At 37.3% G+C, this 27,481-nt stretch overlaps 3 protein-coding genes across 8 annotated transcripts in view; 1 reads left to right on the forward strand and 2 right to left on the reverse strand.

Moving 5' to 3' along the window:
• Positions 1-6,770, forward strand: part of LOC127170484 (trichohyalin) — a 39,572-nt gene extending 32,802 nt beyond the window's left edge. For both annotated transcript variants that reach the window (XM_051118467.1, XM_051118468.1), the window contains exons 25-30: positions 1-124; positions 1,355-1,806; positions 2,850-3,055; positions 3,150-3,322; positions 3,821-4,040; positions 6,115-6,770. In XM_051118467.1, the coding sequence (XP_050974424.1) occupies positions 1-124; positions 1,355-1,806; positions 2,850-3,055; positions 3,150-3,322; positions 3,821-4,040; positions 6,115-6,292 (1,353 nt within the window). In that variant the 3' untranslated portion in view covers positions 6,293-6,770. The remainder of the gene's footprint in view (positions 125-1,354; positions 1,807-2,849; positions 3,056-3,149; positions 3,323-3,820; positions 4,041-6,114) is intronic.
• Positions 6,771-9,643: 2,873 nt separating this feature from the next.
• On the reverse strand, positions 9,644-18,571 carry carf (calcium responsive transcription factor). 5 transcript variants are annotated; one of them, XM_051118388.1, is made up of 15 exons: positions 18,136-18,471; positions 17,756-17,853; positions 16,551-16,733; positions 16,239-16,350; positions 16,032-16,155; positions 15,788-15,869; positions 15,394-15,583; positions 13,202-13,322; positions 12,976-13,119; positions 12,626-12,898; positions 12,388-12,544; positions 12,239-12,308; positions 12,019-12,131; positions 10,083-10,383; positions 9,644-9,947 (listed from the first exon to the last, which is right to left on the reverse strand). In XM_051118388.1, exons 2-15 carry the CDS (start codon positions 17,840-17,842, stop codon positions 9,925-9,927), a joined length of 1,980 nt encoding a protein of 659 aa, XP_050974345.1. In that variant the 5' UTR covers positions 17,843-17,853; positions 18,136-18,471; the 3' UTR covers positions 9,644-9,924. The 5 variants fall into 5 exon arrangements, with proteins under 5 accessions (XP_050974345.1, XP_050974341.1, XP_050974343.1 ...); XM_051118384.1 differs by lacking the exon at positions 18,136-18,471 and adding an exon at positions 18,487-18,571 and having other exon boundaries at positions 12,388-12,898; positions 16,032-16,152; XM_051118386.1 differs by having other exon boundaries at positions 12,388-12,898; positions 16,032-16,152; positions 18,152-18,471.
• Positions 18,572-22,456: 3,885 nt separating this feature from the next.
• Positions 22,457-27,481, reverse strand: part of fam117bb (family with sequence similarity 117 member Bb) — a 59,584-nt gene continuing 54,559 nt past the window's right edge. The window contains exon 8 of the mRNA XM_051119347.1: positions 22,457-27,456. Coding sequence (XP_050975304.1) covers positions 27,198-27,456 — 259 coding nt within the window. The 3' untranslated portion in view covers positions 22,457-27,197. The remainder of the gene's footprint in view (positions 27,457-27,481) is intronic.

The following is a 27,481-nucleotide window of genomic DNA, read 5'->3' on the forward strand; positions in this document are numbered from 1 at the left end:
AAGAAAAAGAAAACAGGAAAAGAGAAAAAAGAAGACGCTAAAGAAAAAAAGGAAGAGAATATAAAAGCCCAGAACTCAACAGTTAAAGTTAAAACGAAAAAGGGTCAGCCAGCGTTTGTTGTAGGTAAGATTAAGATAAGCTAGTGAGTTGTCTTCATCAGCAGCATGAATATTTTAAATGTATATAATTAAACTTCAATATGATTCAACACTTAAAAGTGTCAAGATATTTGTTTAAAATAAAGGATTAACTTTTTTTCAACAAAAGAACATTCTACATATCTACTTTTTATTTTTTCCAAGAAAATTCATACTTTTAATTCAGCAAAGAAGCTTTAAATAGATCAAAAGTGACAGCAAATATTATGAACAATAATTACATTTCCAATATTTAACAATTCTATTCTATTTCAAAGAATCCTGAAAAAAAATGTTCACACTAAAATATTAATAAGCACAACTCTTTTCAACACTGATAATAATAATAAATGTTTCTTTAGCACAAAATCAGCATATTAGAATGATTTCTGAAGAAACATGTGACACTGAAAACTGGAGTAATGATGCTGAAAATGCAGCTTTCCATTACAGAAATGCATTTTATTTCAAAATATATTGTAATAGAAAACGTATACATTTAAATTGTAATACCATTTCACAGTATTACTTTTTGCTCTGTATTTGATCAAGAAAAATGCATCCTTGAGTCTTTTTTAAAAAATCTTTCCGACGCCATTTTTGAACAGTAGTTCAGTAGTATTTTTCTTTATTAGAATATTGTACTGTACTTCCCACTTATGATACTCCCTTAGAAGACAGCTGCCTATGTAGGCAGTAGGCAACAGAAAAAAATCCTCATTAGGTTTTAAAACAGAAAACCAATTACAATAAGGTGTCATTTGTTAACATTAGTTAATATATTAACTAACCAGAATGAGGAATGAACAATACATGTACTCCACTATTTGTTAATCTTTCTTAATGTTAGTTAATAAAAACACAGTCGTGGTTCATTGTTAGTTCATGTTAGCATTAACTAATCGCCGGCTTGGAATTATAAGGTTCTGTTTGCATTCTGAGCACTTCTGAGCTTCAAAATTTTGTGTTCCATAAACTTTGGTTTATGTAGATAGAACCATTTTTGTTTTCTAAAATGTACACAGCTTAATGTTAACAAACACAGCTTGTGATTTTAATAATGCATTAGTAAATTCCAAAAATTGCATTAACTAAGATTAATAAATGCTGTAGAAATATTTTTCATTCTTAGTTCATGTTAACTATGTAGATAACTAATGTTAACTAATGAACCTTATTGTAAAGTGTTACCCAAATTTCAATACATCTGTTTTAGGAAAACCTCGGCCACAGGACACTGAATGGATGGCAAATCCAGCGAATGAGCCTGAGAAACAAATGTCCCATGAGAGAGCGGTGATGACTCATGACTCAGAGGACGACGATGACCAACTAGAAAACACTGAGAACACACAAGAACACAACTATACTGCCTTTGAAGACGACATGGATGCTGATACAGACTCAGAGAGTGCAGACACACACGAAGCACATGAATGCTCTCCCAGATCAGTTTACAGCACTTACAGATCGGAGCACTCACTCATTACAGCACGTTCAGATGCCAGCATTCACAGACTATCACAGAGCTCCATCAGAACCACTTCAATGGGGACGTTGTCCCACTGCGGCCCATGTAGCCCAGCACCCTTGTCACTCATCCACCTGCCTCCTCAGTCAGCACTCCCTCCTGCCTCAGACCCCACCAAATCTGAACCAGGCAATGACGTGAGTATTTCTCATGTAAGAGCTAGCTATTCATTTGAATGTAGGGCTGTCATGATTCCTCAATTTAATTTGAGTATTCGATTTTGAAAAATCCTCAACTGTAATTTGCCCGTGTTGAATAACCGGCAAAATACCGCAAGTGGCACCTTTTTCGTCGAGAATCCATGAAACACATTATTAGACCATTTTTCAAGTCTGCATGTTATATAAACCTATTTAAAAATCATAATAAAGCATAATGCTATAGAGGAATTGCACTCACGATTTGGTGAGTTACCCGGATGCGCACCCATATTGGCAATACTCAGATGTAAACAACAGCATTGATTGCATGGTTAATGTACGTTTAATGTGATTTTCTGCTCTTTTATGCTGTTTTAACCACAGAAAAAACACGTGGAAGCTGCTAAAACATTTAAAGAAGAACTTAATAAACAGGAAAGGACCCAATATTTTGACAAACTAAAGTTAATAGGTGGTAAAGACACGTACGAGTAGTATTAATTAAGATATTAGCCTAATATTTCACCTACCTGACCGGAAATGATAACTGCAAACATGAATGTTGTTAAGTTTTGGCCCTGGAAATCCTGATTTACTTTGGCCAACCACAAACGTCTTTTGTTCCTCATTTTTTTGCACTCTTCTCCTTGATTTCTTATTTCAAAAAAAAGCTCAAACCCTCACTCTGAGTTTACACGTTTTGATGTTCACATATTCAAGAAATTACAGTGGCTGTAGCATTTCTGTCATAAAGAAATAGTATGACAAAATATTAAAGATTAAGTGAACATTTGAATTAAATGCGGTTTATTCCATATTTAACAAGGATTAGATCATGCAGTAAAATGTAAAAACGGTCTGCAGGCATTTGTTATAATGCGTAATCTAGTTCTATTGTTTATAATACATTATGTATGTTAACAATTTTGTTTAATAAAACCATATGATTAGTTACTTTTGATACTTTATTTGAACTAATTCTAATTGCCTTATTGCTATTATATCGATATTTACTGCTATTAAACTGAATTTACTATTAGGTTAAAAGCAGTGAGGTTCCAACTAACCAAACAGACAAAAAAGCTGCAGCGCTGGCTGAAAAGGCCGAGCGACGTCGTCTGGAGGTGGAGAAGAAACGGAAGGAGAGAGAGGAGGAAAAGAAGAGACAGCAAGAAAAGGAGGTGACAGAAGAGAGGATGAGGATGGAACTGGAAGAAGAACAGAGGAAGAGAGCAGAGGAAGCAAGGTACAACATGTCACTGCTTTTTGGAAATAAATACTGTAAGGGAACACTATATCCTGCAGACACTGGCAAGAAACTCTCACTGACACATACGCAGGTTACGGAAGATTAGAGAAGAAGATGAGAGACAAAGAAGACAGGAGGAGGAGATGGAGAGACAGAGGAGAGAGCGGGCAGAGAAGGACAGAGAAAGAAGACGACAGGAGGAGAAGAGGAGGCTGCTGGAACGGCTCCAGAGAGAAAGACAGGAAGAGGAGAAACGACAAGCTGGTAAATACCTGTGCAGTCAAGGGTTTCTGATTGGTTGAGACCCTTCACGTGACAGTCTTGTTATCTTATATATGAGAATATACTACAGAATCTGCATGAGTTACCCACTACTGCTGATTTAATACATACAGAGCAACTGTTTTAAACATTTGTTCTGCAATGTGGCCATGGTCTGGATTTCAGCCTTGATAATAGCAGTACTGACCACAGTACAGTCCCAAATGGCACACTTGACAGACTTGCGGTCTTGTGTCCTTTACTTGCACGTGTCCATAAAGTCAATAAGACCATAGGAATTCCCATTGGTAATTTTATGACTCAAGAGGGAGCTCCTAACGGCTTTATGGCCACTGTGTGCTTTCATGCCAAGCCTAAGTGTGTGTCTGATGGAGGACCAAACAGATCAAAATATATCCTGTAACATTAAAATGTAAATATCCTACAAACTTGCTTTATGAATAAGTGAACAAATGAATGAATGACTGTCCTCATTTTCAGCTCAACTGGAACGTCAGCGCTTGGAAGAAGAAGCTCGGAAGGAGGAGGAGCTCAGGAAACTGTCAGAGATGGAGGAGGCTGAGAGACTGGAGTACCTGCGGAGACGGCAGGAGGAGGAGGAGGAGAGAAGGAAGGCTGCTGAGGAGAGGAGGAGGAAGGAGGAGGAAGCAGCAATGCATGCTGAAGAAGAGGCTAGACTGCAGGCTGAACTGTTTGCTAGGTATGTCACAGCTGCAGCACACATCTCAGCTCTTGTTCATTGGGAAGTTTATCAACTAGTGTTCCTAGTGTGAGAACACTGCAGCTACACTAAGTAACTTTTGGCCATCTAGCGGTTGTAGCAAGTGTTTTAAAGGAGAAGTTCACTTCCAGAACAGCAATTTACAAATAATGTACTCACCCCCCTTGTCATCCAAGATGTTCATGTCTTTCTTTTTTCAGTCGTAAAGAAATTATGTTTTTTGAGGGAAACATTTCAGCATTTTTCTCCATCTAATGGACTGGTATGGTGCCCCGATTTTGAATTTCCCAAAAAGCAGTTTAAATGCGGCTTCAAACGATCCCAAATGTGGTTGTAAATGATCCCAGACGAGGAAGAAGGGTCTTATCTAGCGGAACGATCGGTTATTTTCATAAAAATAATACAATTTATATACTTTTTAATGCCAAACACTTGTCTCGTCTTACTCCTGCCTGGACCATTTTTTTCCAGTTCATGACAGTTAGGGTATGTCAAAAAACTCCTATCTCATGTTCTCTGGGTCGGTACTTCTGCAGCCGAAGTACCATTTTGAAATGATTCTTGAAGTTGAGGAGAAAATACGGTCTGAGTTTTTCGACATACCCTAACTGTCTGAGTCAGAGCACACAGAGTCCAAGGACTACAAGGCAACACGAGCGTTTGAGAATGAAAAGTATTTAATTTTTTTTTTTTTAATGTAAATATCCAATCGTTTTGCTAGATAAGACCCTTCTTCCTCGACTGGGATCATTTACAACCGCATTTGGGATCGTTTGAAGCTGCATTTAAACTGCATTTTGGAAGTTCAAAATCAGGGCACCATATCAGTCCATTATATGGAGAAAAATGCTAAAATGTTTTCCTCAAAAAACATAATTTCTTTACGACTGAAGAAAGAAAGACATGAACATCGTGGATAACAAGGGGGTAAGTAAATTATGTGTAAATTGCTGTTCTGGAAGTGGACTTCTCCTTTAAAAGAATTTTACAAAAGATTGGCAATGCTGAAATTAGACAAAATGATTGCTATTAATATGAGATGATGGTAAATGATAACTTGGGAAGGCTGTTTATAGGCAAATAACCAAAGTATCATGAACAAATGATGACACTGGAACATAATATTGGTGTTTTTAAAGGATTAGTTCACTTCCAGAATAAAAATTACCTAATAATTTACTCACCCCCATGTCATCCAAAATGTTTGTCTTTTTCTCAGTCAAAGAGAAATTAAGGTTTTTGAGGAAAATATTTTTTTCCATATAGTGGACTTCAATGGGCATCAACAGGTTGAAGGTCCAAATTGCAGTTTCAATGCAGACTTCAAAAGGATCCCAGCCAAGGAATAAAGGTCTTGTCTAGCGAAACTATTGGTTATTTCCTGAACAAGTTAAATTTATATACTTTTTAGCCACAGATGTTGCCACACATTTTGCACAAGCTCTGTGATGTGCATGAGTGTCTTCACGCATTACGTAATCATGTTGGAAAAGTCACGGCGGTTTTATTCTTTATGTGTGTACTTTGGTTCTAAAAGGTAGGGTAGGGCGAAATACTCCATCTAATTTTTTCTTTTAACTTCAAAATCGTTCAACATTGTTTTACCTTTTTTGTAAAGGGCGTTTGACTTTCTTTGCATGTTCGCTTTGTAAACACTGGGTCAGTACCTCTGCCTACATCACGCATGCGTGATTATGTAATGAATGAAGTCGAGCTAGTGCAAGACAAGCATTTGTGGTTAAAAAGCATAAAAATTATTTTTTATAAATGACCTATTGTTTCACTAGATAAGACCCTTATTTTTCGACTGGGATCATGTAGAGTCCTTTGAAGCTGCAATTTGAACCTTCAACCCGCCGATCTCCATTGAAGTCCACTATATGGAGAAATATCCTGTAATGCTTTCCTCAAAAACCTTCATTTCTTTTCGACTGAAGAAAGAAAGAAAGACATTAATATCTTGTATGACATAGGGGTGAGTAATTATCAGGAAAATTTTATTCACTGTACAGAAATGCTTTTGTGAACTCCAGTGTATTTTTTTCTATAACAGGCAGAGGGCAGCACTGGAGCAGCACTTAAAGTTTCACAGGGGTCTTTTTGTTGAGGCTGAAGGGCTGGAGCAGACACAGGATATTTCTCGGCCCTGGATTTTCTCCTATTTCACCCTGTTGAAGCTGCTTGGCTTGGCTGAGCCCACATCTGAGGACACACTGAATGATGTGCTGTAATTCCTTCATTTGTGTTCATGCAGCAAAGTCCCACACCCAGCACTTATAACTAGTGTTTCAGTTACAGTATGTGCCATATTCTTCAGTAGGTGAACAATCTGTGTCACATGTGAATCAATGAGTTAAACTGCTTGATTGCTCATACGTTCTCAGATCTCTAACTCTGTCATCTCAACATATCAGCACTTTTGAATTGTAGATCTGAAAAAGTCATGTAAATTAATAAAATATTACAGCACCATGGGCATTTTCATAAAGAATATATATTTTTATGCATATACCAAGCGCTAAAATTCATTCAGATATTGTAGTGGGGGTCAAATTAGGGTCAAAGAAGTTGAGAACCACTGATAGAGAGTGAGTAGCGCCCTCTACTGTATTTTTGTCACATAGACAAGATGAAATGCTCAGGTATACAGTATATGCTCATATTTTATAGGGTTAATTTTGCACTATAGTAGAATTTGAGTATATTAAAGTCAAGCAGGTACCACTGAGTTAATGTTTTGATTGATTATTAGAAACATTTCAAATGTGAAGTATTAAAGGACCTCAAATATCTGTAACTGAAAAACCATGGGCAAACATTCTTGTTAAGTTCATGAAAATGGTGTGGAAACTTTAATACAGAAGTTGAATAATAAGCAAAATTCACATATCCACCTTTTTCTGAATGCAGAAGTCTTACCCAACTGGAGCAGTGCTTTACATTTCCGGTGTTTATACTGTGCACATTTTTATATTTAGTTATACTGAAAAAATTTCAGTTTCAGTTGGTCTTTTTTACCCTGTTTTCCTGATTTCTATGGAGACAAGAACATGAAAGCACCCAAGCAGAAATTAGAATCCTTCATGGTGCCACTCATCAGTTACTCAGGAAAAAGGTGGACAACTTCAAATCGGTGTCATTATGTGACAGATATTAAAGAAGTTAATTCCAGAATTAAAATTTCCTGATACTTTCTTTGTCTGTGTGCTTCGGTTCAAAAAGGTAAGGTAGGGTGAAAAACTCCATCTCATTTTCTCCTCTAACTTCAAAATTGTCCAACATCGTTTTACCTTTTTTTGTAAAGGGCGTAAACTTTGTAAACACGGGGTCGGCACTTTCACATACATTACTTGTATATTACGTAATGCGTGAGGTTGAGCTAGCGCAAGACGAACATTTGTGGTTAAAAAGCATGTCAATTTGTATTTTTCTAAGAAAATGACCCATAGTTTTGCTAGATAAGACCCTTATTCCTCAGCTGTGATTGTGTAAAAACCCTTGGAAGCTGCACTGAAACTGCAGTTTGGACCTTCCAACCTGTAGGCCACTACTGAAGTCCACTATATGGAGAAAAATCTATTTTCGACTGAAGAAAGAAAGACATGAACATCTTGGATGACATAGAGGTGAGTAAAATATCAGGAAATTTTCATTCTGGAAGTGAACTTCTCCTTTAAGACCATCAAAGCATTAACACCTTCACATGCTTTAACCCAGGGGTCAGAGTTTTAGTTTCTGCAAGATGCCTGTACTTAAATTTCTCAATTAAAAAGTAGAAAAACAAAATCAAATGTAATAATAATCGCTCGACTTAACATTCATCGCCTCACAGTCTTCATGCAGGTTTGGACTGAGTTTTCGTTGCATTTACACACTTTTGACCTCCAGGTGTCGCCAGCGTCTATGTTTCGAGTTCAGTTCGACAGATCTTGTTCACCCATCACTACTTTTCTAAATGAATACGTGTGGATTCTCTATCAAAATTCGTTTTAAATAAGATAGTGCTTGCATTTACCTCCCAGCTTTTCTGCTGTAACATCTAAGTTCCTGGAGAAGCGACTGCTGCAGGTGAAATGAGTTTATACTGCTGTCTTCTGTTCAATACATTTGACTGCATATGGTGAACATTTTTCCAATCTATTTTTTAAACTGTTTACAGAAAATAAAAGTTGCTCCAGATGAGTCAGGGCTTGTAAAATGCTGGATACACACGGATGTGCTCCCTTCTTCAATTCTTATCTTCAACCTGATAAATAACATTATTAGTTTTCCATTAATCTGTCAGGGACAAAAATAAAATTGTGCAAGGGCTGTAAAATGTATTGTGTGAACACCTGCAGACGCGGTAATCACCAATATTGACACAGGCTAAAGCGCAGGTTGCAGAATAAAAGACCTATTTTTTTCTTTGCAGGAACATTATAATAAACATAATAAAAATCAAACAGTTTTGCTTCTTTGTTTGCTTGACAGGTGGTGGGAGCTGCATTTTCAGCCTTGACCAAGGTGATGTTAGCCAAAATAAGTATTACTGCATAAATAAATAACAGTACACATAAAGGAGAAGTTCACTTTCAGAACAAAAATTTACAGATAATTTACTCACTCCCTTGTCATCCAAGATGTTCATGTCTTTCTTTCTTCAGTCATAAAGAAATTATTTTTTAAGTAAAGCATTTCCGGAATGTTCTCCATATAGTGGACTTCTATAGTGCCCACGAGTGTGAACTTCCAAAATGCAGTTTAAATGCAGCTTCAAATGGCTCTAAACGATCCCAGCTGAGGAAGAAGCGAAATGATCAGTTATTTTCTAAAAATTACAATCAATTTATATACTTTTTAACCTCAAATGCTTGTCTTGCTCTGCGAAATCTTGTCAAGCTCTGCCATCCCTGATGAAAAACCAGCATATGCTGGTAGGTATGTTTTGATGCTGGGATGCTGGTTTAAGCTGGTCCTTTGCTGGTTTATGCTGGTCATGTTGTTGGACCAGCATAAACCAGCAAAGGACCAGCTTAAACCAGCATCAAAACATACCGAACCAGCATATGCTGGTTTTTTCACCAGGGATGTGCATGCGAATTTGGGTCAATAGGGTATGTCGAAATACTCCCATCTCATTTTCTCCTCCAGCTTCAAAATCATCTTGTTTTACCTTTTTTTGTAAAGGGTGTTTGACCCTTCTTGCACATTCACTTTGTAAACACTGGGTTGGTACTTCTGCAGCGATGTAGGGCGATTTTGAAATTAAGAAAATGAGATGGAAGTTTTTCGACATTCCCTAACTGTATTGACCCGTTCTCATCCGCATTGCTGAGCTAGACATGATGAGCATTTGAGGTTAAGAAGTATATAAGTTGTACATTTTTTTGAAAATCGTTTCACCACAGAAGTCCACTATATGGAGAACATTCCTGAAATTAACACTCCTTAAATGAACTTCTCCTTTAACTGGCTGTCTTAAAATGTCCACCACAAGGATCCATTAGGCTTCTATTCAAAGAGCAGAAATACATGCAGGAACAAAAATGTCTGTGTGGATAAACAAACGGCTTCTGAAACAAAATGTATTAAGCTTTAAATATTTAATTCTGAACTCATTCTTTCAGTTCAAAATCTAGTTGTCACCATAATAAATTAAAATAGCTATAATGGAAAACTGAAAAATAATACATATCAATATTGCATACAAGTCCTTGTTCACATAATACTGTATATGATACAATGAATCAATCCTCCAGTGATTAAAGAGCTCAGAGCGAACTACTGTTTGGTTACAGACATGAAGGTTTGTTTTCCTTTCCCATGGTTGTACTTCCAGCCTCTGTCTGATTCTGCTGACACATCCACAGATCCCACCATCCTATTTGACTGGAGTTTCATCTGCTGAGGGAGTCAGAGTGGAACAGTAAGATACAACATACGTTTACCTGATGTCTTCATGATTAGAATTGGATAAACATGGCAACCAATAAAAATTAAAAAGAGATTATTATTATTTGTATGCTCCCATTAACTCACTTATGCTTGCAGCGTCCACAATCTGGACAGGAATGGCCTGTCCGTCTTCCAACAGGATTTGTGTGATGCCACTTTCAGCGGCTGAGGCCACGCTCACCAGCTGACTCATGCCAAGCAGGGCTGGGGCGTCACACACAGCTATGCTTTCACCACCACTGGGACTCGACTGGAGGAAGTGGGACGGACTCAGCAGGACAGGCTGTGGGGGCGCAGGGCTAGACAGCTCTTGGACTTCTAGTGGTGCAGCTGTAGGTTGTGCAGTGTCTTCCAGTTGACACAAAGCAGGCTGTAGCTGGATTGCCTGAGCAAAGTTGTTAATCAAAAAAAGTGCATTGTACATCAAGATATTGTCTTTCAAAAAAAAAAAAAAAAAAAAGAGTCGACTCAGAACCTTAACGAGTCGTCATACTTTTTAATCTTCTGCCTGTTACCAATCACTGGGTAACACATTAGCACAAACAGTCTGACCTGCCCATAAACACTTCCCGCTAGTTAGTGTGTTTACATCATGTAGAGAAGACGCTGTGTTTTGCACTGTGAAAGCAAGTTTGCTTTGTTTTCATTGCCAAAAGATGATGATGTGAAGAATCAGTGGTCAAAATTCCTTTTTTTCCACGATACCACAGAACTAAAATTCAAACCATTTGTTGTGTGGTCGTCATTTTACAGAGGACTGCTTCTCTAATTTTGTCTTTCATCATCTTTGGCTTCTAATCTTCTTTATTTGGACTAACAAGCATCTCTAAAACCACAACCAGTAAATACAATTGACATGTTATGTGTGATAAGAAAAAAGGAAAGGAAAGGAAAGGAAAGGACGTGACGTGTGTATGATGACCCCTACTCGGAATTTGCGCTTTGCATTTAAGCCATCCAAGTGCACACACACAGTAGTGAGTAGTGAACCAACACACGCACACACACCATGAACACACGACCATGGGTGTCTGTCTGTGTCTTGCTCAAGGGACTCACCTTAGTTGTGGTATTGAGGGTGGAGAAAGCACTGATTATTCATTCCCCCTACCTTCAATCCCTGCCAGACCTGGGATTCAAACCCACAACCTTTCGGATACAAGCCCGACTCCCTAACCATTAGGCCACAGCTGTGTGTTGTACACCTGTGCAGCTTTAGGTTTCCAGGTAAAACACAATATTAATGTCTTACTGAAATAGTTCAGATAATTCGCTGTGAACCTACTATTTCCTAAGAATGTGTCGATTAATGTAGACTGTCGTTGTTCTAATTACTTGGTTTCATAAAGAATATAACAGACATATTTTGGTTTACAAACCATATGATGTAAGATTCACTTGCATAAGTGTTAAACAAAATGTTTTTATGTCATTAATTTAAGAACAGATTGGAGCACTATATTATTGTTCTATGTAAAGGTGCTTCAGGGCTGCCAGGTTTCCACAACAAAACCCACCCACTTGCTACTCAAAACTAGCCCAATCGCATTTCGAGGGGGGTCCCCCATTAAAAATTGTGTTCCAGGGTGTAAACTACATGCTTTTTAGTGGGGTTCCCCTGGTAAATTTGCATTCCAGGGGCTGAATATGACGTTAATGGGGCCGCAACAACAACCACAGACTTGGCAACACAGATGGTAGCGCTCACTAACTTGCTCAAGTGTTTCTCTCTGTACCAATCACAACATGCTTGGCCAGCTGACCAATCAGAGCAGAGTAGGCTTATGGAAAGGAGGGGTTTACAGACATTACACTCAGAACTGATTCGAATGAATTTCGAAATCATTGACAAATGACTCCATGTATAAATGTATGTTCTGAGAAAATGTTTTTTTGACCGTAGATGCATTTAAACCTGTTGCAGGGGACTCTTTAACTTTAACATATACAATGTCTGTTATGGAGAGTCTCACCACATGAAAAAATGAACAATTCTTATATGAGCTCAGGACATGCTCACCTGGAGATGTGCAAAGATCTTGGGCTGCAGTGAGGTGAGAGAACTGAAAAGCTGCACAGCTTCTGGAGAAAGAGTGTCACTTCCTTCCAGGAGTTCTTCCTTCTGAGAGGATACTGTCAATATAACAGCAGTACACTAGATACTGTGGCAGGGTAAACAATGGTTACACTTCGACTACAGTTTGGTGCTTTCTTTTTGAAACAGGACAACAGTATTTTACCGTCAACACTAGCAGGAGTCAGGGTCAAGGTCAAAGTCTCCGGAAGCAGGTTATTAGCCTCTGCTTTCCACTGTAGGAAAGAAAACATACAAATATTTGTTCTTATCAATCATATTTGTACTTGTTATTGAAATATATTATGTCCACACCTCTGTGTCTGAGGTAGTCAGTGGTCCTGCTGTCAGCTGAAGAGCTTTCTGTGCCTCGTGGATGTGGTTTTTGATGTCATTGACAGTGGGAAAGTAACACAGATTGTGTCTCTCAGGCACTTCCTCTGATTTGAACATCTCACGTTCCACAAACCTCCTGTCGAGGCATTGACAAAGCAACGGTAAATAGTTTTTCAGCAAATGAAACCAAGGAGATTTGAAACCATCTGAGTCATACCTGAGCTGCTTGCGGACAGTGTAAACCTCATTATGACCTTGTGCCACCAACTCACAGATTTTCTCTGCTACTAGCGGGTGCAGTCGAGAGGGTAGGGGTGTCCCATCTTCCATCAGGACATCCTGCATGGCTTCACTGCCCAGCTCTTCGGTCTCTTCCTCTTCGTTTTGTTGTTCCTCTGCAAAGCAGATCTGCTCTGGAAGTGGAGGCAGGTTTGCAGTGTCCACGTCGTGGTACAGGTGGGCTTTCTCCGTGGGGAGCTGGATGTAATACCTGTCACAAATGTAAACGTGTGAAGTATGTCACATCATGGACTTTTTATTAAAACTGTGCTGGCAAGATGTTTATACCTTACAACGCCGCCAACATCCCATAAAGTCTTCTTGAGGTTGAAGAAGGCTTTCTCCTGCTCTTGCCGCACTACCTTCTTGTCCACTTTGGGATCTGTTGGAACCTTGTACTCCAGGAATTTTCGTACTTTTTTTATATAGATTCTGAAAATGGTCAAATATTATTGTGCCGTAATGTACACAGAAAAAAAATCTGTTGTGTTTGGCCCAATAGTAGTTTGTGTACCTGGCAGGGCAGGTTGCTTTGTAGAGGATGTTTTGATTTGTTTCTTGCTCAGATCCTTTTTTAGGCTGGACGCCCTTCCTCCGTGGACCAAACTGGCATTCCATCACAATGGCTCTGCTTCCTTAAAACCATAATAAAAATCAAAATCTTACTTTCGGACTTTTGTGCGAGATGAATCATAAATAATTTGGCCAGTTTTCCTAAAAGACATTTTAGATTAATATACAGTTGAAGTCAAAAGTTTACATACACCTCTGAATTTGCAAAATGTTAATTATTTTACCAAGATAAGAGGGATCATACAAAATGCATGTTATTTTTTATTTAGCACTAAACTAAATAAGATATTTAACATAAAACACATTTATATATAGTCCACAAGAGAAGATAAGAGCTGAATTTATAAAATTGACCCTGTTCAAAAGTTTGCATACACTTGATTCTTATTCTTGTTACTTGAATGATCCACAGCTGTGTTTTTTGTTTAGTCATAGTTGTTGATGAGTCCCTTGTTTGTCCTGAACAGTTAAACTGGCTGCTGTTCTTCATAAAAAACCTTCAGGTTCCACTAATTCTTTGGTTTTTCAGCATTTTTGTGTACCATTGAACCATTTCCAACAATGACTATATGATTTTGAGATCCATCTTTTCACACTGAGGACAACTGAGGGACTCATATGCAACTAATACAGAAGGTTCAAACACTCACTGATGCTTCAGAAGGAAACACACAATGCACTAAGAACGGGGGGGTGGCGGGGGGTAAAAACTTTTTGAATTTGAAGATCAGGGTAAACTGAACTTATTTTGTCTTCTGGGAAACATGTAAGTATCTTCTGTAGCTTCTGAAGGGCAGTACTAAATGAAAAAAATATGATATTTATGCAAAATAAGAAAAATGTACACATCTTCATTCTGTTCAAAAGAATGCATAGTTTTTCCTTCTGGAGCATCAATGAGCATTTGAACCTTCTGTAATATTTGCATATGAGTCCCTCAGTTGTCCTCAGTGCGAAAAGATGGATCTCAAAATCATACAGTCATTGTTGGAAAGGGTTCAAATACACAAAAATGCTGAAAAACCACAGAATATGTGGGACCTGAAGGATTTTTCTGAAGAACAGCAGGCAGTTTAACTAGTCAGGACAAACAAGGGACTCATGAACAACTATCACCAAAAAAAAAAAAAAAAAAAAAAAAAAAGCTGTGGATCATTCAGGTAACAGCACAGTATTAAGAATCAAGTGTATGTAAACTTTTGAATGGGGTCATTTTTATAAATTCAACGATTATTTTCTCTGGTGGACTATATATAAATGTCTTTATGTGAAATATCTTACTGAGGTCAGTACTAAATAAAAAACAACATGCATTTTGTATGATCCCTCTTACTTTGGTAAAATAATTAACATTTTGCAGATTCTGCAGGGTGTACGTAAAATTTTGACTTCAACCGTACACTACCATTCAAAAGTTTGGGGTCAGTAAGACTTTTTAATGTTTTTGAAAGAAGTCTCTTATGCTCACCAAGGCTTCATTTAACTGATCCAAAATACAGTAAAGATAGTAAAATTGTGAAATATTTTTACAAATTAAAATAAGTGTTTATTTTTAAATACATTTAAAACATTTTTTTTTCCTGTGGTATCAAAACTGATTTGCCAGCATCATTAATCCATTTATCAGTCACATACATCACATACTGATTTGCTGCTCAAGAGACATTTCTTATAATTATCAATGTTTAAAGCAGTTGTGAAAATTGTGAGTTATTTCATTAGGATTATTTGATGAACAGAAAGTTTAAAAGAACAGCATTTATTTTAAATACACATTTTTTTAAAATGTCTTTACTGTCACTTGAGATCTATTCAATGCATCTTTGCTCAATAAAAGTATATATATATATATATATATATATATTTTTTTTTTTTTTTTAATATATATTTCCATAAACAATTTTAATTTGCTACATTTGTTCACCAATATCACTAGCATACAGATGATCCCAAAGCTAACAGACATCGACTACATGACAAAAATGTCCAATTTTGAATTCATGAACCTGTAATTTTTGCAAAATTCTGGCACTAACATAACATTTAGACTACATGAATAAACGTCTTTCAGACTTAAAGGCTGCCTGACATTAGTCAAAACTTAGATCCCACAAGCAAAAAGGGCTAGATTACCTGCATTAACAAAGGGAATGCCATCGTAGGGCACATACTGTGATTTCCACATGAGTCTGGTGGCAGGTTTGGCCGGTGAGGGTGACTGACGGGTGCCGAACACGGTGTGAGTCTGCTGCTTGTGTAGAAGCAGAACAGCCTCCAGCTCTGCCTCAGTGTTACAGTAACCCCGATATGAGTCGCCGATCTTCTGCTCCTCGTGAAATGACCACAAGAAGAAAAAAAGATCTAACAAACCATACTAACTTGACATCATTAAATTATGTTTAAGAGAGGGACATTCTCGGCTTTACACAAACCAGAAATTATAATGCATTTTGTCTATTTCCATGGTATTGCCCTTTTAATTGTAAAATTTGTCAAAAACAATCTAGCTATTTTCAACTGGACAAACCTCACACCGGCGTAGTCTCAGAGCCCAGTTTGGTGCCCCAGGTGGAAGTGGCTTCACTGGAGGCTCAAATACATCAGACGGACTGCAACACATGAGAAGACATTTGAAAGAAACAATTAATAATTGCAGGTACGCTTGAACTCCACTGTCTGAAGCAGTTTCCTTTTTGTACAACCAAAGGTTGAATTGGGCCCGAACATGGTTTAAATGTGGCAGAATTCATGTGCAAACAAGGTGTACTGACCTTTTCTTCTGAATTTTAATACCAGTGACATTTTGAGCTGCCACTGCAGCTAAACTATGAGTGCCATCACTGTCGTTTAAGGATGTGATGACTGGCTGCTGTCTTTTCTCTACAAAGACACCTGCTAAACGAAACAGAAAGAAATAGCAGAACAGGAAAGCAACCAATATATTTATAAATACAATTACAGCATCACTATTTACTGACCTGATGACTTTGCTACATTTAACAGCTGACCATGAGGTAGTAACATCTGAGCAGCCCCCATAGACACAGATGGGACACCATATAATTGTCCATTCTCACTTGTCACGATCACCTGGGGAAGAGAAAAAAAGTGTTTGGTGTGGGGAAAAAATGTCATATAGTTCAAAATGACCTTATGGATGGAACAAGCTCAACCCTAAATTTTTACATTTTGACACATCTGGTGACTGATTAAAGATAATGGGTCATATGCATGTCATCTAGTGTGAGTAATATAGGTTATGGTGATGGATCATGGTGCAATGTCCTTACCACCCGCTCATACGGAATAGGACGTCCATTCTGGTCAAGTATAAGTAAGTTGTTTATTTGCTCCGGGACTGTGGAAGATTTCTGATTGACTGCTACAGTTTCTGCAGTTTCTGAGGCTGGAATGACTGGTGGAAGCTTTTGTACATCAGCATTTTCTTCAGCTTTTAAGTTTTGGTCAGGTTGCTAAAACATCACAATTCAACAATAATAAATAGTCTGAACACAAACATTTCACACTTGAAATTTTACAATTATTATTTAGATTTAAGATTTATTTACTGATATTTAATATTTAATGATATATCTTGGGAACACTGTCAAAAATACCCCAGTCATAAAAATCATAATAATCAAATAATCAAATAATACTTAGTATACTCTACCAGTCAAAAGTTTTTGAACAGTTCAAACAGAGTTTTAATGCTTTTTTAAAGACATCTCTTCTGCGCACCAAGCCTGCATTTATTTGTTCCAAAATACAATAAAAGCAGCAATATTGTGAAATATTTTTACTATTTAAAATTATTATTATCAATATTTATCAATATTAATAAATCAATATTGATCTAAAGATCAATATTTGTCTGAAATAAAAAAGCTGGGTGGGGGGGATTATAGAAATTAATACTTTTATTTAGCAGTGATGCTTTAAATTGATCAAAAGTGATGACAAAGACATTTCAAATGGTACAAAAGATTTCAGATAAATGTTCTTCTGAACTTTTTATTCATCAAATAAACCTTAAAAAAATTCTACTCAACTCTTTTCAACATAATAATAATAAATGTTTTTTGAGCAGTAAATCAGAACATTAGAATGGTTTCTAAAGGATCATGTGACTGGAGTAATGATGCGAAAATTTAGCTTTGAAACCACAGGAACAAATTACATTTGAAAATACATTCAGACAGTAAAATATTTCTAAATTTTACTGTTTTTGCTGTACTTAGGATCAAGTGAATCCTGTCTTGGAGAGCAGAAGAGACTTCTTTAAAAAACATTAAAATAGTCTTACTGTTCAAAAACTTCAGACTGGTAGTGTAAAATAAAACATGTACGAAATTCTCATAAAGTCAATGTGATAAATGTGTGTTTTAATGAGAATCATGACTGAAAAAAACGGAAATAGTAGAAGTAAAATATCAGAACTCATATGCAAAATAATATATGTGAAAAAAGTGCTTCTACTAGTTTACATCTTTACCTGTCCATCCTGTAAGGGTTCAGGCAGTGCATCCTCTCTCTCTTTAGACTGAAGGACAACCTCCACATCTCTCTCTTCCTCCTCCATTTATTCTCAATCTAAAGATACACACAGCACTCTTAATTAAGAACACAAGCCAGAAATAGCCTACACATCAGCATACAATTAATATGGTATATTTTTGTGAATTTAGTACAATGAAAAAAAAAAACGTTAGATATCCACTAGTCACATTTAGTTCAAACATCAAGCTATATTTATGTATAAAAGTGGCCATCCCTTTTGATTTCAAGTTTAAGTGCAATGTTTTTGACTACATGAATAGCAGCAATAAGGATGAATATGCCACTGATTGTAACTACTCATGTAACATTACTCACTCTGTATTGTACTAACATTTCATTTTAGGCAGCACTTTGTATGTTTTTTATGCTTTGCGAGTGACGTAATGTAAATCCGCTTTATGGAGTGAAGACCGTTATACAAATGGAACAAATTAACATCATTTTAAAACATAAACGCCATTTTGGATCAGTGCTCGCCAGCTCAGCAGTTTCATGAAAACACAGCGTATAAAAGGAAGTAAAACAGACAGTCTCTCGCGTTACACCGAATATAAATCATTTTCTCGAGTCAGCGCTTTCTGACAGCGCTTCCCGATGTACGGGATATAGTCGAGCCCAGGCTTTATATACAGGAAGGACGCAAAAATGAAAACGAGTCTACTCAACCTCGTCTTCGTCCAGGATTCCTCACGTCGAAAAACGCATCATCTGCTTGCAGTTGAATCCTCGCGGCTTCCGTAGGACACGCGCTCGGTCTTTCACTTTGAGCTCTGAAGGTGCTTTGAAACAGCAAATGATCCGTCCTTTTAGAAAAATGTATTTCGTTCATTTTAATATGACAAGTGCACGTTTATAAAAGCGTGAAATAACTCTAATCATTTTGATAATAAAATCAGACCTTTACTTATTTCAATTTGCATAAATAAATAGATATGTAAATATTTTCCTTTTGTTTTGCATATAGTCCACTTTAAACTGTTTTGTTACGGAAAGAATATTTTACTCTGAAAAATTAAAGTAAATTGTCAGAACACATGAAAATAATAATTTGTGGGTAAAATGTGCTTAAATGTACTGAAAAGAAATACAATTAATAAAAAAAATCACTTTGTCTTCTGTTTTGTAACAGGATATATATATATATATATATATATATATATATATGTTTATAAGTTTATAAATATGGAAACGACTGGTTTGTCATTTTGCTTATAGCAAAACCACGACCTTTATGTTATTTTAATGTATTATTTGTACTATTAATAAATATATCTTTCCCATATATAAATATTTTTCTGTATGTTTAGCACAATAATAATGAATGTAAAATGAAACAAAACACAGACGTATTATTTGTAATTACAGAAATATTATTCCTCCATCCATATTCAACTGATGGATATTATTATTATTCTTATTATTATTATTATTTATATTATTATTACTATATTCAACTTCAACAACAGCACAAACACAGTCAAAGTATAGTAAGAACTACAATAATACACATTAAAACAAAATATATAAAATACAAAATTTGTATACAAAATACACATTCAGCCAGGGGGTGTACTGTAAATATGTTAAAGGACTCACAGATTGAGACCGTCTTAATTGCTTTCATATTATGTGAATGAAATAAATTTCATTAATGAAATTAATATACATTTAAATATTTTTTTCAAGAACAAAAAACAAAGTTTGAGTTTTAATGTACTTACACGTATGAATATAAAATGTATAAAATTAAATTACATTTATAATATAGTATATTATTATATTATTATTATATACTTTCATTTTTAAATTCAACTTATGACTTGGCAAAACGATAAGATTGAACATATTTGTTGTTATACATACGTCTCACCAGTAAGGGGCGTTACACCTTAATAAAACAAAATGAATTCCACCCATTTCTTAACACCCCTCAAAAAAAAAAAAAAATCCTGCATGTTATTGATTAAGTTGAAGACTGTCAAATAAAAATGTTAAGCACAGAAACGTCGTTTCTCAGCATCCTCTGGAAAAACCAAACAGGAACCGATCTATGTGTGCCACTGACCTGGAGGATTCTGTATGACTGTGTTGAAGCAGCTGATCCTTTGTCAAGTCTAAACTAACAGGACAGTGTTTGAGCTGAGCCTGTAACAATGAGTCTTGCACGCTCAGAGGGAAAAGAAAACGTGAGGAATCTGGGCCTGTGATCCCAGGCTGGGACTGAGATTAGAGGCCGAGCTGCCCGAGGGCCTCAGAGGGGAGTCCGGCTCGGTCACAGATGCGTTCACACTCAGTCTCAGAGTCTCACACTGAGGTTTTGATGGAACATGTCAGCAGACCCATTTTGGGCTCAAGAACGGAGAAACAGACTCACCGGGAGAACAATTTGCTGTTTGTTCAGAAAAGATCTGGCACTGAGATGCATTCACAGACTTATAGCTATACTATGCACACTGAAAATATGTCATATTTCTCAGTGCATTCAATCAGAAACCCCCTGCAAGGCTGTAACACACGCCATGTCCAATTATGTGGGCTCCCCTCGGACAAGCTTCTTTCAAGCCCTCTCTCATCTTTTAATTTCAAATAAAGTTTGAAATGACAAGACTGCCATGCGTGTGCCTATAGCTAAGACCATCAACAGTCTATGCCTGTTTAAACCTGTAAAAATTATCGTAACATTTCAATGATGCTACATAAAAAACGGATAATTGATTAGTAGTAAGTATCAGTTTAACTAATAATTTCATGTAATTTTACAGTAACATAAAGTTCTTGGAAGTGAAAAATAACAAGTCATTTGTGACCCTGGACCACAAAACCGGTCTTAAGTAGCCAAACTACATTGTAGCCAAAAGTAGCCAAAAATACATTGTATGGGTCAAAATTGTTCTTTTATGCCAAAAAATCATTAGGAAAATGTTCCATGAAGATATTTTGTAAATTTCAAAATATATCAAAATTTTATTTTTAATTAGTATTATGCACTGCTAAGAACTTCATCTGGACAACCACAAAGGTGATTTTCTCAATATTTAGATTTTTTGCACCCTCAGATTCCAGATAATCAAATAATTGTATCTCGACCAAATATTGTCCTATCATAACAAACCATGCATCAATGGAAAGCTTATTTATTCAGCTTTCATGTGATGTATGAATCTCAATTTCGAAAAACTGACAAAATTAAATTGTCACTTATGACCGGTTTTGTGGTCCAGGGTCACATTTTATAATTTAGCATAAAAATATGAAAAATGATATTCACAGAATTCCTGGTAACACGCTTTTGATGGTTTTTCCATTATAGTAACTTTAGATTTTTCATATTATGATTTTATGTTACATCTTATGTTGGAAAATTAATGTTTATTGCATTATTCTTGTATTGTGTGTTGTTTGTAACCTTAATATTTTAGGCTTCTGGTGTCTTTCGCATCCAGGTACAAAATTAATCCATTATGCTGCTTTATATTGCTGCTATCTGTTATCGTATTTTCATACTTTATCATAAACACACTGGTTTCTAGCGCACATTTTACACTTTACTGCGCTTTTTATTAATCTTCTTCCTCATTATTTATTCCATCAGAGTGAGCGCGGCCATTTGTAAATTTTAAAGGTCTGGCTTCCGGTCTCATAGCAGTACAAAACAGCTTGTTTTGCTGCTTGATATTCCAAATTGGTATGTCTTACTACACTATTTTAATGTATTGTCTTAATTATGAACACATTGTTTTGTAGTGCAAACAGTTTTACCGTTTACTGCACGCCCATAGACTTACCTCAGTGTTGAACAATCAGGTAGACAGAGGCTAATGAATCGTAAGTCTCACATATGAAAAAAAACAGCTCACTTCCGCGTTGCAAAATAAGGAGAATGTATAAGCATTTACCTCAGCTTGTGGAAAAAAACCTGCTTGTGATGAGTTTTGATTCAACAGCTTTTTCATTACCGTGTTTTCTGATGGTTCTCAGTGTATTATAAAGGTACCAAACAGATTTTAGTACTTCAGTAGGTTAGTATTTTATATTTTGTATCAGTTAATAAATATAGCCTATGTCTTTAGTACAATGTGTATTACATAATTTCTCATGATTCATTCTGTGACAGTGGGGTTTAAACGCTAACATGAGGCAATGAGGTGCTGATGCATCGTGGGATTGATGTCTGTGTCTGACCTGAAATAGTGCTGTGTAATGGCCCTGTCTCTGGCAGGGGGGATGAGGTGGGTAGGGAGTCACTGGGGAAAAAGCCCCTGTTTGGACTGCCCTCCGTGTGAACATTTTTGCCCCTACATTCACAAAAGACCTTACAAAAAAAAAAGAGAGGCAGGGAGGGGGTGTCAGTGGACGACGGCTGAAGAGTTTGCATGACTGAACCATTTCAAACACCTTTCAGCTACACTTACTGCACACACAAGAGCACGCCTGAACCACAGCACCCACAGCTCCACATAACACTGATGGGTTCACTCATGAACTCCATAACTAGAGATTCATTCACCAGCCCATGTTGCTTTAGTGATTTTTAAGACCTACTGATTACAGCCTACATATGACTGAAATGAGAAATGTCAGATTCTGTTTGTGTTTTTTTATATATAAATGTGATTTAAATGTGAAAATTCAAATTTGAACATGATCAGTGATTGTATATAAATATGGTCAACAATCATCCATTGGTGTTAACTTTTTGATTTCTTTTTTCCCTAGTTCGGGTGAAACAGTGGAGTGTGTACCAATTCGATATGTCTATACTACCTTTTAGAAGTTTAGGGTGAGTAAAATTTTTTTCCATATGTGAAGTGTCACTCTTGATTTGTGTCCATCATGTTACATTCTTACAGCATGATTACCACTAGGTGGTGTGTGAGAGAGCCTCCGAAACACATGTTAGAGGTCTGGTGCCAAAATGCAAATATTTTCATTACTCCACATTTTTGTTCTCAGCAAGAGATGAAACACATTTCTAATGACCCTTGGAAGGCTTTGTTTAATATTCTTGGGCTCTCTTTGATACCAGCACCAGCTAATGATCATACTTCACATCATCCAACAAAGACATCTCATTATTGGAAAAACAGTTAACCCCAAACTCAACTCACACGTCAAATAACACCCTCAGACAATTGGAGCGAGTGCAACTTTATTTTCTTGAGTTCCATACACACGTAACAACACAGGAGACTACATGGTGTATGTGGAGAAACATCCACTGAGACAGACCGCATACAACACAGTATCCCATCATACATCACCGTCCCGTGTTAGAGAAGTTGTACGTATGTATTATTAATATCTGACTGATATTCCGCTCTAATTACAAAGAGTAGGCCTCTACCCATATAAAAAAGGATATTAATATTGGCCCTACAGCGAGAGAGTTCTCTACTTCAATACATATCCTAAGGAGATATACAAAGCGCTTGATAAAACGTTATCAATTTGTTTTTGAGCAAGAAGTGTTTGGATTCTTGTGCCGTTGCCAAAAGAGATTGCTGCTTTTACATTCCTGAGTACTGATCTACGATAGTAATCACAGGCTGTGAGATTATTATTTCAGTTCAAACACAGAGGCCTCGATTCACAATGCTGGTATAAAAGTGCTAAGATATTCCAGGTTCATGTTGCATTTAGTTTAAAGCTCAAAACAATACCTTAACTACAACAGTGAACACGAAAAAACAGGAACTCTGCTAAAATGCCTCCCAACAAAACAACCGTGAGGAACCCCACCCTGCACACAAAGCACAAACACACCAAACACAAGTGAGAGAAGGTCACATGCCAAACCATGGTCCCAAAGCGGACCGTCCGTGACCTGTGTGTTACGCTGACAACCTTCCCACAGCACTTCTAAGCTTTAAAGCTTGAAACTTCTAAATTACTCCTGGAAGTGAATGAGTAGTACTATTATTATCCATTAAAGGCAGAGTTCAGTCAAAAATGAACATTCTGTCAGGTCGTTTCAAACCTGTGTGACATTTGTTTTTTGGAACACAAAATAACATGATTTAAAGAAACATAGAAGATGGGAGATCATACAAATTTGGAAAGACTAAGGCTACGTTCACACTGCAAGCAAATATGGCCCAAATCTGAATCAGATCTGTTTTTCTCATAACAGTGTGAACAGCACAAACCACATGGAATCTGATCTTTTCAATTCTGATTTGTGGTACTAAATCTGATACAGGTCAGATGTTTATCAATGTGACCCCAGTCTGAACAGTCAAATTGGAATTCATGCGATTTTTATGTCATTCTAGATTAACATTCATCATGATTCTGTCCTCATGAGAGTCAGATTTTACATGCCCAATTATTAAGACTAAGTGAAAGGTAGTCGGTGGAAGCAAGGGTGCCAGGTTATTGCAACAAAACCCGCCCATTACCCAAAACTAGCCCAATCACGTTTCAGTGGGGGTTCCCTTGTAAAAACCACATTTCGGGAGGTAAAATACACTTTTTTGGCAGGGTTCCCCAGGTAAAATTCACATTCCAGGGGATAAATATCATGTTATTGGCTTCACTTAAACCCGCGAATATGAAAAACAACCCACTGCAATGGTGTTAAAGTAGCCCAGTATCACAGGAAAACCACAGACTTGGCAACACTGTGTGTCCAGAACTAGAATAAGTATTACAGTGACAACTCTATACACAAGCAAAACATTACAGCTCATATCAAAGTTTCAAAACTGTCACATCGTCTAGCGTTTTGCAGCATATCACATAAATACAAATGACGGCATGCTGCGCAAGTGTTGCCAAGTCCACAGTTTTCCTGCGAAATAGGGCTACTTTTTTGTTGTTGCCATGTTTTTCAACTATGTGGGTTGAAGCAACCCCAATAACGTGATATTTACCCCCAGGAACGCGATTGGGCTAGTTTTGGTCTGGTTTTGAGAAGCAACTGGGTGGATTTTGTTGTAAAAACCTGGCAACCCTGGTTGTATTTTTTTTTTGTGCATGCGGGTCAGTTCGGAACCATGATCTGTTCACAATGAAAATCTGATATTGGTCACATTTAAAACAACAATGTAATCAGCTATACAAAAAAATTTGTATCTCAGTGTGAACATAGCTACATTCATACTGCATGCAAATATGCCCCAAATCAATTTTTTTTGCTCACAGATGAGTCATATCTGTTTTTCTAAACACAGTGTGAATTGTGTGAGCACAAACCACTTGGAATCTGATCTTTTCAATTGCGATTTTAAAATAACGTACCATCTGCACAACACCTAAACCTACTTGATAGTATGAACAAATTGAATGTGATGTAAAAATGCAATTGCAAGCATGCCGTTTTTAGCTTGTTTTTCGATCTTGAATCTCTTTGCGCATGGGTCATGTTTTCGCAGGACTTGTACCCAAGGATTCCACATCCAAAGTCCAATTCTGTGCCGAATGAGCTACTGAGCGTGCTATGAGCTGTAATCATAACTGTGCATGAAATGATTGCAAGTGCTCACTGTTTTACCACCTCTATTGTTCATTTCTGTTGAAAACTGCAGTGATATGTACTTATTGGTACGTGTGAAAAGTTTCCACAGGTACAGGTATGTCCTCTGTGTTTACTTCCGTATGATGTCACACTGCACAAGTGTTGCCAAGTCCACAGTTTTCCTGCGGAATTTGGATACTTTTTCACTGTTGCTGTGGGTTGAAGCAACCCCACTAACGCTATATTTATCCCCCGGAATGCGATTAGGATAGTTTTGGTCTAGTTTTAATAAGTAATTGGGTGGATTTTGTTGTGAAAACCTGGCAACCCTATTCGTATTTTTTTTTTTTTTTTTGGTTTTGCTTTGTTTTTTGTGCATGCGGGTCAGTTCAGAACCATGATCTGTTCACAATGGAAATCTAATATTGGCCACATTTAAAACAACAATGTGAGCTGCTATAAAAAAAAAAAAATCAGATCTGAGCAAATTGAGTACTGAGGCTTGGAGTGTGAATGTAGCCTAAAAATAAATGACTCAATTTCATTTTTGGGTGAACTGTTCCTTTAAGTCGCCTTATAAGTCCATCTTTCTCCATTTACAATGACTGTCACTGTGCCACAGGAAATGTTCTCTTTGGCCAAGTCTACAGAAGCACTTGCGTGAGCTGCATAAAACGACAATCTTTCAACAGACACCACTTGATTTCTTACAAAATAATTCCTACAGCATAGGAAATCAGCCTAAGGAAGATTTGGCAAAGTCTGCTCCATGATGAAAATGCCATTTAGACACTGAAACGGAGAGAAAATCTGTGCCTTTTGCTTAATTAATTGCTTAAATCTACTCACACACACACACACACACACACACACACACAGACTGAAACTTCCCAGAATGCATGCATTTAAATCAATCTAATGACAATATTGTGCTCTGACTCTGTAAACTATTTCATTGGTTATCACAGGAAACATTACGTGAATGTTTTTATAGACATCTGAATTGTTAACTACCTGGACATTTATGCATTCGCAGTTCGATTTTGTACTTGTCGTGTCCTTCTTTCAAACATTCCTCGAGCTAAATCGGCTTAATCATTGCGAGAGGTGAGAAAACATCCACCAAGATCCTGTGGTGCCCTCCTCTAGCTCATTCACTTTGTTCCCTGCTGGGTTTGAAGTTCAGAGTTTGGACCCATATGCATTTGAAACGCATTTTACAACTATGCAAACAAAAGAATCAGGTTTACAGGCAACTCGTCCTGTAGCCGTTAAGTGACGCTCTCTCTCGCACTCGCTAGTCTTATCTTTAGTACATTTCTGTGTCCTCACCGCCAGTGAGAAAGGAAGAGGAGAAAACGTTGAGAACCGTTCCCTCCTTGTCCGGACTGAATGGCTACTATGAAAACGATTCAGTCCCAGAGACCTTCATCAACCCAGAATTCATTCTAACAGGTCTCTCGGTCTCATCCAAAACGGCATTATTCAATGATGTGTTGGTCCTAGAAACGATTCTCGCAAACGCGATCCACTGCAAACTATTATAAAATATACACTGTGTCTCACAAAAACGGATCTATGTAGCCACCTCAGCACTGAATCATCATTTAGATTCGTATTTATAGCGATCTGAGACACATTCTCAGGTTCACTCGTATCTATGAAAGGTAGAGGAATAAGAAAAAGCTAAATACGTTTATCACAAACCCAACCCCCCACCCAAAAATGGCCTCTTTGTTCTTTGAGAACGAGCACAAAGCTAAAAATGTGCATAGCAAAAGGCAACCGTTTTATCTTCTCAGCCGTTGATTATTAACAACCGCTTTGTTCTCTAAAAGTCAATCTTTTTTCATCATGTTTGATTATTGAAATGTGCAGAGTATGCGGACGCAGTTGCTAGGACACTCATTGAGGGGCGTGACTAACTCTCTGACAGACAGGAGGAAGGGGAGGAGCCTGAGGGCTGCTGGGAAAGCATGCAGGTTCTTCGCGAGACTCTGGGCTCGGGTTCGGGCGTGAGACGGGCGGCGCTCTGGTTCTTGAGGTTGTTGAGCTCCTGTGTGGGCATCAGCGGTTTGGGAATGCTGACGAGGCAGAACGCAGAGCCGCTCTTAGGGATGAAATTGACCTTGTTCCTATCTGGGCACAGGAACTGTGGGATCTCCCGCGAAGGCCTGGCCCTGAGGAGATGAAAAAGGAGGAGGA

Source organism: Labeo rohita, chromosome 9 (assembly GCF_022985175.1).
Source record: "Labeo rohita strain BAU-BD-2019 chromosome 9, IGBB_LRoh.1.0, whole genome shotgun sequence".
Lineage (NCBI taxonomy): Eukaryota > Metazoa > Chordata > Actinopteri > Cypriniformes > Cyprinidae > Labeo > Labeo rohita.